The sequence below is a fragment of the Carassius auratus genome, chromosome 7 (assembly GCF_003368295.1).
Source record: "Carassius auratus strain Wakin chromosome 7, ASM336829v1, whole genome shotgun sequence".
Lineage (NCBI taxonomy): Eukaryota > Metazoa > Chordata > Actinopteri > Cypriniformes > Cyprinidae > Carassius > Carassius auratus.
The window spans coordinates 33377104-33394595 of NC_039249.1; the positions used below are offsets into that span (position 1 = coordinate 33377104).

Genomic DNA, 17492 nt, shown 5'->3' on the forward strand with positions numbered 1-17492 from the left:
GTGTGTGTGTGAGAGAGAGAGAGAGAGACTGTGTGTATGTGTGTGTTCTGACTCTGATGTAAACCAGTGCTGACTATTTAAAGATCTATTTTCCTCCAGTGTGGATGCAACCAAATATGGTCTTGTGTGAAATGAAGTATTTTTTTTTTTTTACTCTCTCTCACACACACACACACACTCTCTCTCTCTCTCTCTCTCTCTCACACACACACACACACACACACACACACACAAATGCTGACTCTCAATGTAGATTACATTATACACAAAACAGCATAAATCTTAAAATAATTTGTGCATTGACCAAGAGTTAACTAGTTTTATTAATCAGTGACGGTATTTGAATGAGTTCTGACTGATATAAACACATTAAAGTGAGTTTATTCTAATCCTTCTGTCCTCATTCACAGACACTAACCTCTTCGACTCTTTACACTAGAGCTCAGAAGCAGATGTTCAGACATATCTCTGTATGTTTTTATTTATTCCCCATGTTACCGCTGATGTCTTTAACAGACTCGTGTTATATTCGTGTTAAACAAGGCTAAGTGTGAAAGTGTTCAGTGAGCTGATGCTCGAGTCAGAAGTAAGTTAACTTATATCTGACATCTAAATGTTTTACTCATTTCTTTTTTATCCCGGAATGTTTACACTCCATCTTTAACGACTCTTTAGCGATATCTTCTACTCCTCGCGACCCTGGTGTGCAGATATAACACTAGTGTTCATCAGATGGATGTAATCGCGGTTTCTCATTAGTGTCGCTCGTGTTTGTTTTCCTCGGTTTGTCGTCGCAGGCCGCGCGCAGACACAGGCCTCTCGGTCAGGAACCGCGCGAACGATCGCGTAAAACCCGCCAAACTCGACGCTCAGAGTCAGCGCAAACCGAGCGGAGATGAAGATGAGGATGAGGATGAAGATGAAAAACACTCACTCACCCTCCAGCAGTCTGGAGATCAGAGAATCCACGTCCAGCTCGCCCTCCGCCATGATGCGCGCTCCCGACGCGCGCGCCCGGCCTCACGGACACGAGCAGCTCAACGGACACAACGGTTTCAAAGAAAACTTACTCTATTAAACCATGGATTATCATTGCGTGATTATTCATTACGCATATTATAACATTTTTAAATGTGTAGTCTATACATTCTCCACATTATATCATAAACCTTACTCGAAAAACATCAGATTAAAATTAAATAAGTGGTGATTTCCATACCATATTTTCCAATGAGTTTTATAATGATTTGGTAAATTCATAAAGATTTTAGGAATGTTTTATGTGCTTTTATGTCTCTTCTGCTCACCAAAGCTCCATTCATTTGATACAAAATACAAATTAATAAATAAAACAGTAAATATTGTGAAATACATTCAAGACTGTATCGCAGACTACTGTTACATGATCTGTTCATATCTTGATATATTCAAACAATATTTTATATGTTCAATAATTAAATATGACCTGAAATTCACACCAATATGATGACTTCACGTTTAATGTCACAAACGTCCGACAGAAAAGCATACGGTGTTGGTGACATCTGACAGTGGTGACCAATTTATCATTTCTTTCACAAAACTAATAGAGTTGATGAAGCAGCTGTTGTTTTCTCTGTTGATGCTGACAGAACCTGCTTCAGGAGAATACAATGATCTAAATATTTCTAATATTATTATCAGAAACTGGAAGATGGTGTTGACATATCATGGTTGTGACACATGAAATATTAACATTAGGATTTAAAATATTGTAAAACTATAAACTGATGTACTCTGCAGAGGAGGAATGTGAGGAGGGTCCTTCAGAGAGACAGCTGCCCCTCAGATTCCCTGATGATTTTACATTTTAATCAAGATCTGACGCTGCTGACAGAAAGAGAGGACACAACTTTAAAACCTTATGAAACACACACGTGTCCTGGAAAAACAACCGTGCTTTAATATGAAATATTATTAAGTGTTGCTTCTGATAAAATAAGCTTTTTCATCATAAACAACAACAAAAAACTATTTTATCCAAATGTTTCTTCATTGTAGAAGTAAGCCTATGGATGAGACTCACGGTTCATTAGCCACTATATTTTGCAGACACTTTTATCCAAAGCAACTTACAATTGTGGGGAATATATAAAGTGATTCTTCTTAAAGAGGCAAACAGACACAGAAAGTGCTTGTAATGCCGCGTTTCAGGAATTGTTCAAATAAGTACAAGCTAGAAAGGGAAGGACTAAATAATGTGTTTGATGGAAGTCCAGCCAGAAGAGCATTGCAGTAGTCCAGCCTAGAAATGACCAGGGCCTGGACAAGAAGTTGTGCAGCATGCTCCGTTAGAAAGGATCTGATCTTTCTGATGTTGTGCGACGCAAACCTGCAAGATCGAGCAGTCTGTGCACTGTGGTCTTTGAAGGTCAGCTGGTCATCAAAGATTACACCGAGATTTCTGACTGGAGTTGATGGGGTACTTGTAGAAGAACACTAGCTGGATGGTGACATCATACTGTAGAGTTGGAGTGGCAGGAAAGACAAGAAGCTGAGTCTTTGCGAGGGCGAGCTTTAGGTGATGTTCTTTCATCCATGCTGAGATGTCCTCCAGGCAGCCTGAGATTCGTGCAGCTACTGCTGGATCATCAAATGAAAGATAGAGAGGTGTGTCTTCGGCATAACAATGGTAGGAGAAGCCATGTGCCTGTATGATGGGCCCCAGTGATGCTGTGTAGGTGGAGAAGAGGACGGGTCCTAGAACTGATCCCTGAGGAACCCCAGTGACCAGCTGATGTGCTCTGGAGATCTCCCCTCCACAGAACACACTGAAAGACCTACCAGTGAGACTCAAACAGCAAATAATAAGAATAATAACAAACCATTGTGTTCCAATTTAAGATTATATACATCAAAATAATATAAGAAACACCAATGTTCAACATCAACCCCTCTCTGTGGACACGCAGTTTTAGATGTAGCGAGAAGAAAAGAAATGTCTTAGATTTGATATTATAATTATAAAATCAAATTGAAGGGGATTCTTGTGTTACATTTTCAGTTTTGTAAATCTACAGATTCACACTCTGTGAATATCCTCTTCATGTGTGGTGTGCTAAAGCCAAGTCTAACAGCTGCTTTGCATTTCAAAGTTCTCTGTGATCGTTCTGACAAAGATCAGGAGCTTATCATACAGCGCGAGAGAAAACTATCTACAATTGTCTTTTCAGCTTTTCTTGGATTTGACATTGGATGTCAGAAATTAAATGTGCTACTGATTGGCATGAAAAAGATACTGATTCATAGTTATTGGTCATTTCCTTGTTTTCAAATGCTTTAGCATCTCCAGCGAACACTGCTTTTGCACAGTTTTGCCCTGTGATAATGTATTTTTCACAAACACAAGTGAAGTAAAAAAAATATATATAATATTATGAAGTGACTGCATAATATACCTTTACTGATGATTCTTGCACCATCATGGATTTTGCAAAAAGGCTTTGCTGATGATGTAATTTGCCTTTTATTTACCATTGCACTGCGTGTTACTTCTCTCCTCGTCGCTCTGTCACACAAACCATGTTGTGGGATCATGTTCAGTGAATCTCCATTGGATTTAAATCACAAATCTAGATTATGTAAGACATTTTCAGAAAATACACACCACAAAATCGAATAACGGAGCAAACTAGCCTTCACTGAGCCTGACTTTTAAAAATGTAATGTATTGGCATGAAAGTAACTTTTTTATTACTAGTTGAATCATCAATTGACTACTCAACATATATTGTCCAGAAGAGGGTTTTTAAATAGACAGACAACCAAAGCGACCCTGTTCACAATAGACATACAATGTGCTCATTGATAGAGTAAATAAATTATCAGATTTTACCTAATGTAGAATTATTTACTGTAATTTTCAGCAGTCAGCAGGATTCAGTAAAGTGATGTTTGAATGCACATTTATGAAACTACACACACATTTGCATTTATCAGCAGAAATCTTTAGCATGCACTCCAAACTTTGAGAAATTAACTTTTCACATCTGGCTGCAAAAGCCTTGCCTCAACACGAAACAAGTCAAGCCCTTTAGGCCCATTTGTAAAAAACAGTTGTGTGTTGAAGGAGAGCTTATTTTATGTTGGGTGTAAAACAAAACCGAATAAGATCTTTAAATCAGTTTATGTTTTAAATCAAATGACCAACAAAGTGCTCTATAAGTCCGTAGGGTTGCCCAAAATGGGAACTTCGTTACATAAACTGAGTGGAAAGAAACCAAAGGTCTAAAATAAATATATAAAATAGAGAGTTGTTAATTTCTTAGAATTAGTCTAACTAAACCATTACTACACACATCAGAAGCTCTTCGAGTGAGTGGATGGGTGGCTCTTAAAAGAGCCTTTGGGGTGTGTCTCGGGGTCGGACTGCTCTACTTGGAGCTGGTGTACTTGGTGACGGCCTTGGTGCCCTCGGACACGGCGTGTTTGGCCAGCTCCCCGGGCAGCAGCAGACGCACGGCGGTCTGGATCTCTCGGGAAGTGATGGTAGAGCGCTTGTTGTAGTGAGCGAGACGAGACGACTCACCGGCGATGCGCTCGAAGATGTCGTTGACGAAAGAGTTCATGATGCCCATCGCCTTCGAAGAGATCCCGGTGTCAGGATGAACCTGCTTCAGCACTTTGTACACGTAGATGGCGTAGCTCTCCTTCCTGGACTTTCTGCGCTTCTTTCCTCCTTTCGCGGCGGTCTTGGTGACGGCCTTCTTGGAGCCTTTCTTCGGCGCGGACTTCGCTGGTTCAGGCATGATGATGTTTCCGATTCAATCTCTCAGAAATCAGTAGCGGACTGAACTCATACAGGGCTTTTTATTCACTCGTCTATGCTAATTCTGTGGGACCTCGTGAATCCGTATTATCATTGGTCAGACCCATAAACGTGTATTTAATTGGATCATTCAAGGCGTTACTGAACTGGAACCAGAGCCAATCACGGGACCTTAAATTATAGCTCCACCCATCACTCCATGTTTGAACGACACCCACCCGACTGGGTTTCCTTTGTTTCATTTCCCGCTGTTTATATATATATATATATATATATATATATATATATATATATATATATATATATATATATATATATATATATATATATATTTTTTTTTTTTTTTTTTTTTTGAGAAAATAAGTTTTAGATAAATGTCATGGACAAATGTTTAATTTTAAACTATTATAAATCTATTAAGGAAATTACAAAGGGAAAATACCCATAAAGCATCGATTGTTTAACATTGAGTGTTTACTATTGTTATTTTGAATTATTAACACTAGTTTCATATTTAATACTGTAAAGCTGCTTTGACACAGTCTGTATTGTTAAAAGCGATATATAAATAAAGATGTCTTGAGCTGGAGCTCTGTTGTTAGTTTAGAGAAATTGTACATAAAAAGCCCCTTTGTGGAAAACATAACATTCGCCTTTGTCTTCTGCATCATTCTACTGTAATTCTTCAACGTCTGTAACGCTACATTTTTAAGCCATAAATCAGTTACCATCTTTTTGTCCAACTAAAACAGAAAAATATAACCATGCTGTGAGATCGGTTCTCATTTTATATTTTAATAATAATAAAAAAAGACATAGCTCAATGTACTGCCTTGATGTATCGTTAAAACAATCCCGTAACGAAAACCCGGATAGCTAATTCACGGACTCAGTCCACTACCAAATCTTAATTTTAATTTGTATAAACATTGCTAATTTTCATGTAAAACACATAACAGTAACGCGAGCTCTTTAAGTGAGAGTGTCGGTGGCTCTTAAAAGAGCCGTTGGGTTTGTTCTGGGATCTGAAGCGGTTTATCCTCCGAAGCCGTACAAGGTGCGTCCCTGTCGTTTGAGCGCGTACACAACGTCCATGGCGGTGACAGTCTTTCTCTTGGCGTGCTCGGTGTAGGTGACGGCGTCGCGGATCACGTTCTCCAGGAACACCTTCAGCACACCGCGGGTCTCCTCGTAGATCAGACCGGAGATGCGCTTGACCCCCCCGCGGCGAGCTAGACGACGAATGGCGGGTTTGGTGATTCCCTGGATGTTATCGCGCAGCACCTTACGATGACGCTTAGCGCCTCCTTTCCCGAGTCCTTTACCGCCTTTGCCTCTTCCAGACATGATGAGATGATCTCTGTTCAGCACAAATGCCTCAGGGAGCCTTTTACAGTTGTTTACAGGACCTAACTGAAACCAGTTGCGCGTCACATGGTGCACAGCCTCTAGTTAGAGAAGAAAATAATCGCGCAGATTATGATATAACATAAGTATTTAGGACTACATTCATATATATATATATATATATATATATATATTTTTTGTACAATCACATTTAAAATATGTACACTATACATTAAAACAATGAGTACTATAGAATGAAAAACGTGTTTATTATACACTTTTATTTACTATTGCTGCTATTACTTGACAATTAATAACAGAATTGAAGCCCTGCTGTAACTGTCATGCAAATGTGAAAATAAACTTTTAACTGTGCATATATGTGTTTTTAATAAATGGTCATATAACTGCAGAGCGGTCTCGTGCGCCTTTTTCCCCTTGCACACATTTTATATTTCTTTATTTTTAAATGCCACAAGAACATGAGGTATTTTATATTCACATAATCAAATGAACATTAGCTGCCAGAGAAAAGAGAGCAAGAGAGAAAAAAGCTACATACATTTCATTGATTTCAGAGCATTACATGTTTTCAGTGCTTTTTTGTTTTCTGTTTGTTCCAAGAGATTTATATATAATTTGAAGTCATTTATAAAATGTACAAAATTTGGTTTACATTAAGCCCACTTATGTATATGGAATTTTCCTAAGAAAATAAACAATTGTATATGTTGCTCTTTAGTATTCAAATTTTCGTTTTCTGTATAAAAAATACATAAACTATACAAATTTCTATCATACCTTCAATTCTCTGTTAATACAGAATTCCAAATCATTCCAAAATAATCTTGAGTAAATACAATGAAAATAAAGTTGTAAGACCTATAATTTATGTTTAACTGGAATATTGTCCTTTTCTGGTGAGGAGCAAATACTCGTTGTTACAGTGGAAACGGTCTCGTTCAGTGCGATGTGTGTGGCTCTTAAAAGAGCCTTTGGGGTGTTTGTCAGCGGCGGGTTTAAGCGCGCTCTCCGCGGATGCGGCGGGCCAGCTGGATGTCTTTGGGCATGATGGTGACTCTCTTGGCGTGGATGGCGCACAGGTTGGTGTCCTCGAACAGACCGACCAGATAAGCCTCGCTGGACTCCTGCAGGGCCATGACAGCGGAGCTCTGGAAGCGCAAGTCCGTCTTGAAATCCTGAGCGATCTCTCGCACCAGACGCTGGAAAGGCAGTTTGCGGATCAGCAGCTCGGTGGACTTCTGATAGCGGCGGATCTCTCGGAGAGCCACGGTCCCGGGCCTGTAACGGTGGGGCTTCTTGACGCCGCCGGTGGCTGGGGCGCTCTTCCGGGCGGCTTTAGTGGCGAGCTGCTTCCTCGGGGCTTTGCCACCGGTGGATTTACGAGCGGTCTGCTTGGTTCTTGCCATCGCTGCGATCAACTTCTCTCTCCGTTCTGAGCACGTAGAAAATGCTCCTTCCTCTCATGCGTCTGTTTTTAAAGCGTCATACGGTCACGCGCTTACGGCGTCATTAGGGTGCAGAGACTTGTGATTGGCTGATATGTGACGTCTGCACATGACTGCTAGCCAATGACTGCGCCGCTTCTGTTTTCAAACGGGGCTGTCTGTGTTTCCCGCTCAAAATGCTTTGTTCCGTTTAGTACTTTACGCATCGTTCAATCATTCATTATAATTAACATTTAATTAATTTATTTATAATTTTTACCAAACAAATTTAATGTCTGCCCTGATAAATAAATACATCTGGGCTATTAAGATCTCGAAGTTTTTTTCATGACAACAATTTTTCTCATATTTTATTCCACATCATATCTAATAAGATCATATATTTAGCAGCTGTTTAAAACCAACACTACTAGATCATCAGCAGACATACAGTGATTGACTATGGTTTTATCAATCATACATCCATCCAGTCTTACAGTCACTTACATTTTCCAGAAATCAATTCACACACACATTAAAAAGTACTGGTGAAAGTAGACTCTCTTCTGATCTCCATTACTCTAAATGACTCTGTTGAGTACATAACTTTGAATAACTATCAAAAACATCAATAAATCAGTTTTGTCTTTTATACAGTTCTACACCTTCTTTCAGAGACTTCAAGCCAAACTGTCTGTTATCAAGATGAACACCTGATATGATTCTTTTCAGAACCTTTGACACAACACTAGAAAAAATGACATTATAGTTATATTCATATTTGTTACACTGATAATTATTTTAAGGCAGAGTTTCCAAATGATTTATTAATAAAAGTGCGTTGATTTATTTCAGTATCTCCTATAACCGTATGCATGGTTTACCATGAATGAAAAGGAAAGTAAATCGCTCTCTGTCAGATCAAGTGTGTGGCTCTTAAAAGAGCCTTTGTGTTGGAGAAGCAGAGCGGACTCGGTTTACTTGGCTTTGGCGGGTTTCTCGGTCTTCTTGGGCAGCAGCACGGCCTGGATGTTGGGCAGCACGCCGCCCTGAGCGATGGTCACTCGACCCAGGAGTTTGTTGAGCTCCTCATCATTGCGCACCGCCAGCTGCAGGTGACGGGGAATGATGCGGGTCTTCTTGTTGTCTCTCGCGGCGTTTCCAGCCAACTCCAGGATCTCAGCGGTCAGATACTCGAGCACAGCCGCCAGATAGACGGGAGCTCCGGCACCGACGCGCTCTGCGTAGTTCCCCTTGCGGAGAAGTCTGTGAACACGACCGACGGGGAACTGCAGCCCTGCTCTGGAGGAGCGAGTCTTGGCCTTCGCTCTCGCTTTGCCCCCGGTTTTGCCTCTTCCACTCATTCTCAGTTACAAAGTACTTCAATGTTACAAGAGAGAAATAATAGCTTGCTGCCTGGAACACGCTGTGCTGATTTTAAAAGAGTGTGCCAGTCGCCCATTGGTTTAGACCTTGTAATATTTTAAACCAATCACTGAACTTCCCTCCAACATCCACCGCCAAAGCCACGCCTCCACATCTGCGCGCGGACTGAGCAGTGAGCAGCATTTAGAATTACAAATTAGGACAATGGAAGCAATCAAAACCAACAAAACAGCAATTATGTACAAGTGTTATAAAAAAAAGTCTCAGTTAAATGCAGTACATGTAGAAAGGTTTATTTATTTATTTATTTATTTGCATTAACGTTATTTAATAATAAAAATTAAAAAACTAAACAATAGACCAAGGCAGTGTTAATCAACAAAACAGCAATGATGTACAACTGTTATAACAAGTCTCAGTTTAACGCAGTACAAGTATTTTTTTTTTTTTTTCTTGCATTAACGTTATATAGTAATAATAATAATAAAATAATAATAATAATGTAAGTTCAGGTGGTGTTAAGAGGCCCTCTTTTGCTTGTTATTTTATATAATATAAATAAAAACAGATAATATACAAAACTTTAGAAAAGCTACTGTAAGCATTATTTATTATTATTACTTCCACTAATAGTGTAAGTGCAGGCCTTTCTTTTGCTCTTTCTTCGGAGTTTGTGGGTGGCTCTGAAAAGAGCCGTTGGGGAAGAAAACGGAAGAGATTTATTTCTTCTTGGGAGCTGCCTTTTTAGGCTTCACAGCTTTAGGCTTTGCCGTCTTGGGTTTGGCGGTCTTGGCCTTTTTGGGGCTCTTTGCTGCCTTCTTGGGCGCCGCGGGCTTCTTCGCTTTCTTGGGGCTCTTCGTCGCCTTCTTGGGGCTCTTTGTGGCCTTCTTAGCGGCGGCGGGTTTCTTGGCCTTCTTGGGGGATTTCTTAGCGGCGGGCTTCTTTGCAGCTGCGCTCTTGGGCTTCTTGGCAGCAGCGGGTTTCTTGGCCGCGGGCTTCTTGGCTTTAGGAGCCGCTTTCTTCTTGGTCTCGGTCTGCTTCTTGCTGATCTTGAAGGAGCCGGAGGCGCCGGTCCCTTTGACCTGCAGCAGGGCGCCTTTAGTCACCAGGCTCTTGAGGGCGAGCTTGACGCGGGAGTTGTTCTTCTCCACGTCGTAGCCGCCGGCGGCGAGAGCTTTCTTCAGGGCGGCGAGGGACACTCCGCTCCTCTCCTTGGACGCGGACACGGCTTTGAGGATCAGCTCACTGACGCCGGGACCTGCTTTCTTGGCTTTGGCGGCGGACTTCTTCTTGGGCGCTTTGGCCGGCGGAGCGGCGGCTGCTGGAGCGGTTTCTGCCATTTCTCGGAGCGGAATCACAGTCTTTCAAACACTGAGTTTAATGAGTGTCGCTCGAGCAGCGCCGCGCTCTTAAACAACACATGAGAACCTTATAGACTCAACCCGCCCGCTCGCTGTCTGCGCGCCTCCGAGAGCCGCTCGCGCTTGTGTTTTCTTCTCCTACATTTAGGGGCAAAACTCGAGTGTTAAAATAGTTTAGCGCAGTAGAAACAAAGTCAGCATCAAGCAGAGGTCCTTGGCTTTCTGTGGAGACTAAAACCCGCGACGAGGAAATGTTGGTTTCGCCCCGGTCAGATCAAACTCGAGGCGAGCATCAGCCACGGAACAGAGCCGAGTGTAAATCTAATGCTTTATTTAAGTGTTAAAGGTTGAAGAAAGACAGAAATCGTCCTCTTTGTGTTTCAGAAACAGTTCGAGAGTGGTTTAATTGAATGAGCATCAGTGAGTGTGGTGTACAGTGTTTGATACAGCTGTAGTTTTGTGCAGCTTGAAGCACAAACAGGTCCGGGGCTCCTCATCCTTTATTCAGCCGATAGACTACATGAAATACTAATACTATATGAAATACTATATGAGATGTTTTAATTGAATTAGCAACCACAATAGTTATAGTAATCACTTCAGTATTATTTCGGTAAAAACATCTTCAGTGGCTGATGTATAAAGTGAGTTGTAAGAAAGACCCCGGTCGGCATTTCAACCTTGAAACAACGTCAGATACCAGGGTTGAATCAACGTAGAATTACCTTTCGATTTAGCAAAGAAATTGGATCAACGTTGATATTGTGACGTTGTTTCACCGTCTTACCTTCATCACAGGTGAATTATGGCCGTTATGGAGACCTTGGATTAACGTTGAATGATGTGTTGATTTTGCAAAGTAAATCTATGTTGATTCACCGTCGTACCGTGCACCATAAATACACACACTGTATGTTAAGTTAGAGCCTAGTTTGCATTTAGATCAACACTGTACATGATAAACGCTAGAAATCTAATGACTGGCAGCAATGGTTTTACAACTCAATAAACTATCACATGCTCCAAATTTTTAAACAGCAATTTTATTTTGGAAACATGTATAGAAAATATGAAAATAATCCAAAACTTTATTTTGCAGAATATGTATGGATGTATTGTAAAAAAAAAAAAAAAAACATGTCGAATAACAAAGGTTTTGTGAAATAATTTAGCATATAAATGTATATTTTGCACTACACATGCAAGAGAAACCCTTCCAACTTTATGACTGAAACCAGCTGATCTTTTTTTTTTTTTGGTGTGAAAAACAGTTTCTGTAAAAAAAAAAAAATAATAATAATAATAATAATAATAGACTTGAGATGTGCAGTGAAAATGTGTTGAACAGTTCGAGAAGGGAATCTTCAGCCAGGGTCTCTGTAACCAACCCTATAACAGGAAGATGAGGACGATTCCAAGAGTCCAGTGTTAAAGGGGACACACTGAGGACATTTCTAACCCAGACTGTGTCTTTTTTCTCTAGTGTGTAAGGGAGAATGTGATTTCTACTGAAGGGGACTCTAAAATGTTGGAAGCAATAGCCTCGTGCACATAGTGTGGTTGTGCTTCGGTCGATCCTTGAAACAGTCCCAGCTCCAGGTCCTTTCAGACACCGTCCCTCCTCTCTCTCTCACTTGTGACCTTTCTGTACTGTCCTGCAGAAACAAAAACAACAAATATAAATCCTCATAAAATATCAAATTTGATATTGTGACATATTTAACTGAAAGCGGAATGCAAAACAAATCACAATATTTTCAGGTTGGAAACAAAGTGATCAACACTATTCATTAAACACTTAATGTATTCAGATGAAAGTTTACAATATAAAAATAGGATATATTTTTAGGAAAGCTTTCATATTAAGAACACAATTCAGTTCAAGTTGATATGCATCACACTTTTTACAATACAAATCATTGCAGAGTAACTTTACAGTAAATTAAGTTTCTATAATATTTATCTTATCAGTGGTGACTGTCAGTTTATGTGCATATGGCAGAAATGTACAGAAAAAAATAGATTAAAGACATAATCAAACAGATGATGAACACTATTAACAACAATCTGAACAAACAATTACATCTGCTTAATATCAATAAAAAAAGTGCTTACAGGATTCCTAAAGAAAACAAAGCAATTGTAACCACTATCATCGTAGATATCTGCCAGAGAGTTTACTTTATTATGAGTCCATTGTGAACAATGAAGTGGAGTACTGCCTGAGAAAAGATTATTATTGTGGAAAACAGGAGAGTGCCATTTTGTGAACGTCTTTTAACATCCCTCTATGTGGAGATAAGGTGGGTTACAATGGGACCAAACCAAGATTTACACTGTCCAAGCAGAGCCCAGAAAAAAAAAAAAAAAAAAACAACAACAACAAGACGCTTCAATTTATACGATAAACAATAGATTCCTCAATTGCTCTCCAAGACACAGAGGCATCAGGATCAAATAAAACTGATGAAGGGTGGAGGGAAAAGGCTTGAGCATACAGTCTAAAGTCGGGGAAAGAAAGACCTGTAATCTACTGTGGTGTAAAGTAGTCTTTACTAAACTACTAAAGTAGTCTCCGATCGGAGAAGTGCAGCAGACTACACTCTACAAGATAAAGCTTCAGTTGCTGTTGTTTGTATAGCAAATGAAAACATGTTAGGCTTTGAGGTTTTTCTTAAATAGGCTTAGAATAAAATTAGTAGGCTAAAAAATCTGCACATTTCATGTCATTGTAGATCCTACAGTAAAATTCAAATGTCATTGAATAAATTAATTTCTGTTTGGTCAAAACAAAACAAAAATAAATAAATAATATATATATATAACTTGCAAGCACCACTAGCAAAGAATTCGCTGGATTAATGAACTCTGCTGTTTTAGGCTTAGATTATTAGGCTATTATAATTATTTAGATAACGCATAGGCATAGGCATAAATATAAATGATCAGAAACAAATCGCTTCAACACGTCGAGTTGTTTTTGATTCAGTGTATCAAAGGAGTGGATTGAACTCACTCATTAAGACAGTGACTATCTGCCACCTGGTGTCTGTTTTAGTTTCATAGTAAACGTAGGCTATAATTTCATTGATTCCATCATGTCATATTTATGTCTTCAAAATGTAGGCCTAAGACACTTCATAATATTTGTATGCACTTGTAGGCTAATTGCTATATAAATGTAAATGCATTAAGATCTCTTCTGTATTGATGGCTCTGATGAAGCTCTGGCTGCATTTAGTGGCTACAGTCTCATCCTCTAACTGAATTTATCGATGTGGATTAACGTGACTTTCATACATTTAATAAGGCTGTTGCTGTCAGTATTGTTTTTGGAAATTAGGCTACATTCAAATGCAATGGTCTCGTTTCAAAAGCATTGGCCAATATTCTTGCGTCGACTTCACTGTGGCCCAGTGGTGTTCAAACCCTGGGTCGCGACCCTCGGGTGGGTCGCCAGAATGAAAAAAATGAGTCGCCAGTGATTTTTTTTTATTTATTTTTTTTAAACTAAAATAATTAATTCCGTTTTCTAATCATAATAATAACTTTGAATAGAAGTACACTGAAAAATCATTCAAATACATGCAAAAAAAAAAAAAAAAAAAAAAAATCTTGTGCACAATGTTGTTGACACAGCCATTTTTTTTTCTCACTGAGATGAAACATCTTAGGTAGCGTGACATTTGTATCCCGTATTTAATTTATTTAATGCTGAACATGAGCAAGCCAAAGTCAAAAAGCATTTATGATTTTTTCACAAAAAAAGAGGGCCAGAGACAGAGACCCCTTTAAATGAAGGAGCAGAAAACGCAGCCAGTCGTCAAACCCTGCCTCAAACAGCGGAGATCAGCAGGTAAGATAACGAAGGCGATGCATGTGAACAGAGTAGCAGTACTTGCCCAGCAAAGAAAAAGTTTGGGTTTGTCAACTGTTCGGAAGCAGTCCGTGCTGCAATACAATGTGCGTAATATGCGGTGAAAAGTGGGCAAATGAAAGTTTGAAACCAGCGTTCGCTCCATCGGCAGCAACACACACACGCATTAAAGAGTTCAGTGAACATGAGCCTTGTCTTCTGTCACACACACGCACACACTTTCAGATCAATAGGATAATTGTTTTCCTTCTTTTTCCTTATTTTTTGCTTTTAAACAGTTTGTGTGAGTGTGTGTGATTTTGGTTGGGTGACAGTTTGTTACTTGTTCTGTTCTGAATATCACATTTAAAGGATTTGTTGTGGAATAGCCTATGTTTTGTGTATTTTTTAAGCATGCAGCAAATGATAGTAGGCTTTTAATTGGTTAAAATTCTTAAAATGATGGTTAATGGTTAAAAGGTTAATGAGCATCCCATAGCTAGATCAAATTAGTGCAGAATCAACTTTGCATTGCAATCGTGTCAATGATCATCCAGTGCACGTGCATCAAAAGCGGTTGTTATTGTTATTCTTATGCTTGGCTTAAGAATAAGCCTATGGGTCGCGTAAAAAAAAAAAAGGGTCGCTCTTGAAAAAGTTTGGAAACCACTACGGTAGCCTATGTGCCCTGCTTCCTTTCCGTGAGTTTTGAACGAAAAATGGAACGTCAGTGATCATTATTGTATTTCGCCACAGGGTGTCACTGTGGCCTCAACCCTTCGCCTTCGCTTACTCTGAGCTCGATTGCTATGTCTGAGGTAAACCACGCCCTCCTCATTACCCTACGCAGGAAGAAATAAATGAAGAAATAAATAAATGTAGAAATACATAAATGTAGAAATAAATAAATGTGCAAATGAATAAATGTATAAATAAATAAAAGAAGAAACAAATAAAAATGTGAAAAAAATAAATATATACTTAAATAAGGAAATACATTTATAAATAATCATTTATTTATTTATTTATTTTTTGCTTTTCCATGTGTGTGTGTGTGTGTGTGTGTGTGTGTGTGTGTGTGTGTGTGTATATATATATAAATTATTGTAGGCCGATAATGATAATTACATTTTTAGATCTTACAGATACCTATATATATATATATATATATTTATTTATTTTTTAATTTAATTTATTAATTTATTTTTATTTTTTTCAATGAAACCAATTGTAATCTTTCAAGAAACGTATTAAAATATGAATTAAAACCAAATAAAATGTATAAAAAATAAATAATAAAAAATAATAAGTGAATATATAAAAAAAGGCAACATCTTTGAATTTGTTTTTAATATACTGCATGTATTACTAACTGTTTTCTCCTATTTATTTTGCTGATCTGTAATTAATAATCTGGTTCCAGAGTTTTCGCTTCTGAAGTTTCCTTTTGCCATTCTGCCTCAGTTCTTGGGGGCGGGGCTAGCAGCAGTGTGTTCTTATTGGCTACTGAGTTTGTGATCGACAGCTTCATGACCTGGAAGTGAAAGTGTTGTGCCTGTTTGGATACGTCTATTCCTATTTAATTTCAGTAAAGTAAAATTATATATTATTTTATCAGTATGTATCTACTGCTGTACTACATTGTTGAGATTATTTCTTAGGAGTAGCACAGGTGAATGATATCATCATTATCATCATCATCGGCACCAATTTATGTTTCTACCGCTGGTTGGCCAAACTTTAATAATACCTAAATATATATCCAAATACAAAACCTAATGCATGCATGATATAAACTGGACTGTACAGCCATCTAGTGATTAGAGGACAATATTACAGATGGTAAATGGTGTTAGAAGACAGTCCCCATGTCCTAAGGATGAAAGTTTTTTCTGAATATGGGTTTATTGTAATAATGATGATTAATAATGTTTTCAACTCAAAAGTAAATATGCACACAATGTACTTTATATATACACACATATATATTGCTGAATTGTCAGGGAACGACCCAGCAAGTTCCACTCCCACATTAGTGGAGTCTAGAACCGTTCCCAGAAAGACAGTTCATTGTTTGGGCAACAACTGTCTCTTGCGTGGGTTTATGACCAACCTGAGGCGCTCTAAGTGACTGAGCATTACCTCTTTGTGAGTGTTCAGTTCCCGTTCTGATCTTGCTAAATCAAGCCAATTGTCAAGAACTTTGTGGGGCCAGGGACAGTCTAAAGGGAAGAACTGCATACTGATAGGCCACTCCCTCGAATGTGAATCTCAAGTCTATGACGGGGGGATATGTGGTTGTGAAAGTAAGCATCTTTCAAATCCACAGTCAAAAACCAATCTTGGGGGCAGAAATGTGGCCCATCAACATCTTGAACGACTGCCGCATAAGAAAACGGTTCAGATGTTTGAGATCTAGAATTGGTCTGAGCCCGCCGTCTCTCTTTGGGATGAGGAAATAGTGGCTAGAAAAAACCTGCCGCACTGTTCGCTGCAGAAGTTTGAACAACGCCTCTGAAGCAGGGCAGTCTGTGAGTGTACTGTAGTGCGTAGCCTCATCGAATTCAAAACCCATCTCAAGATTCCTGGAATGGCTGCCCAGACCACATAAGCCCCTTTCACACTGCCATTCCGGCAAATACAGGGGTAAAGTGTTCCTGCAATTATTCCCTGGTCGCTAGATTTGGCACTTTCACACTGCCAGTGATGACCCGGGATATGTGCGTGCTTTCAAACACAACCCTTGAAGATCCCGTAACGACACGTGACATCAGCGCGTGACGTGTAATGTACGAGTCGGCAACACTTGGCACATTATACTTTAACTGAAGCAAGCAAACGATCTCAGTGTCAGCGCGGAAAGTGAGGAACTAACTGATTTCTGCTTCATTACAGTTTGCACATATGTTTTCATCGCGAATGTTGATCTTCCTTCAAAACAGCCGGTAAAAGAGTCGCGCGATAACACGCGTCATCACTTCGACACGGAATTAGATCTGGCTTTTGTTCACACAGCGCTCGTCCTGGGTCGAACCCTGCAATGTTACTAGGTCCCTGACCCGGGTTCGATTCGGTAATCAATCCAGGGACGTGGTTGCTTTCACACAGAAGGCGACTCGGCAATGTTCCGGGAATATTGCGGGTCTGACGTGCAGTGTGAAAGGGGCTAGAGAGGTGTTTGAAGAGCTGAGGAGTGAAGGCGAGCATTTTTGGGGGGTGTTCCAGCCGAGGTGTGAATCGGGCCCCTCCTTGTCCTTTCTAGCCCCTCAGGACAGCTTCAGCGGCTT

The 17492-nt window shown here is 39.5% G+C and overlaps 5 protein-coding genes across 5 annotated transcripts in view; all 5 read right to left on the reverse strand.

The window, feature by feature from the left end:
* Positions 1-1048, reverse strand: part of LOC113106537 (serine/threonine-protein phosphatase PP1-beta catalytic subunit) — a 9135-nt gene extending 8087 nt beyond the window's left edge. The window contains exon 1 of the mRNA XM_026268611.1: positions 939-1048. Within this exon, the coding sequence (XP_026124396.1) occupies positions 939-990 (52 nt within the window). The 5' untranslated portion in view covers positions 991-1048. The remainder of the gene's footprint in view (positions 1-938) is intronic.
* Positions 1049-5795: 4747 nt separating this feature from the next.
* On the reverse strand, positions 5796-6177 carry LOC113106561 (histone H4). The gene has a single exon (XM_026268634.1). The coding sequence runs from the start codon at positions 6152-6154 to the stop codon at positions 5843-5845; it is 312 nt and encodes a 103-aa protein (XP_026124419.1). The 5' UTR covers positions 6155-6177; the 3' UTR covers positions 5796-5842.
* A 699-nt stretch (positions 6178-6876) lies between these two features.
* LOC113106548 (histone H3-like) lies at positions 6877-7633 on the reverse strand. The gene has a single exon (XM_026268622.1). It carries the CDS (start codon positions 7582-7584, stop codon positions 7174-7176), a length of 411 nt encoding a protein of 136 aa, XP_026124407.1. The 5' UTR covers positions 7585-7633; the 3' UTR covers positions 6877-7173.
* Positions 7634-8441: 808 nt separating this feature from the next.
* On the reverse strand, positions 8442-9014 carry LOC113106552 (histone H2A-like). The gene has a single exon (XM_026268626.1). The coding sequence runs from the start codon at positions 8964-8966 to the stop codon at positions 8580-8582; it is 387 nt and encodes a 128-aa protein (XP_026124411.1). The 5' UTR covers positions 8967-9014; the 3' UTR covers positions 8442-8579.
* Positions 9015-9583: 569 nt separating this feature from the next.
* Positions 9584-10450, reverse strand: LOC113106540 (histone H1-like). The gene has a single exon (XM_026268614.1). The coding sequence runs from the start codon at positions 10326-10328 to the stop codon at positions 9708-9710; it is 621 nt and encodes a 206-aa protein (XP_026124399.1). The 5' UTR covers positions 10329-10450; the 3' UTR covers positions 9584-9707.
* Between the last annotated feature and the right edge of the window lie 7042 nt (positions 10451-17492).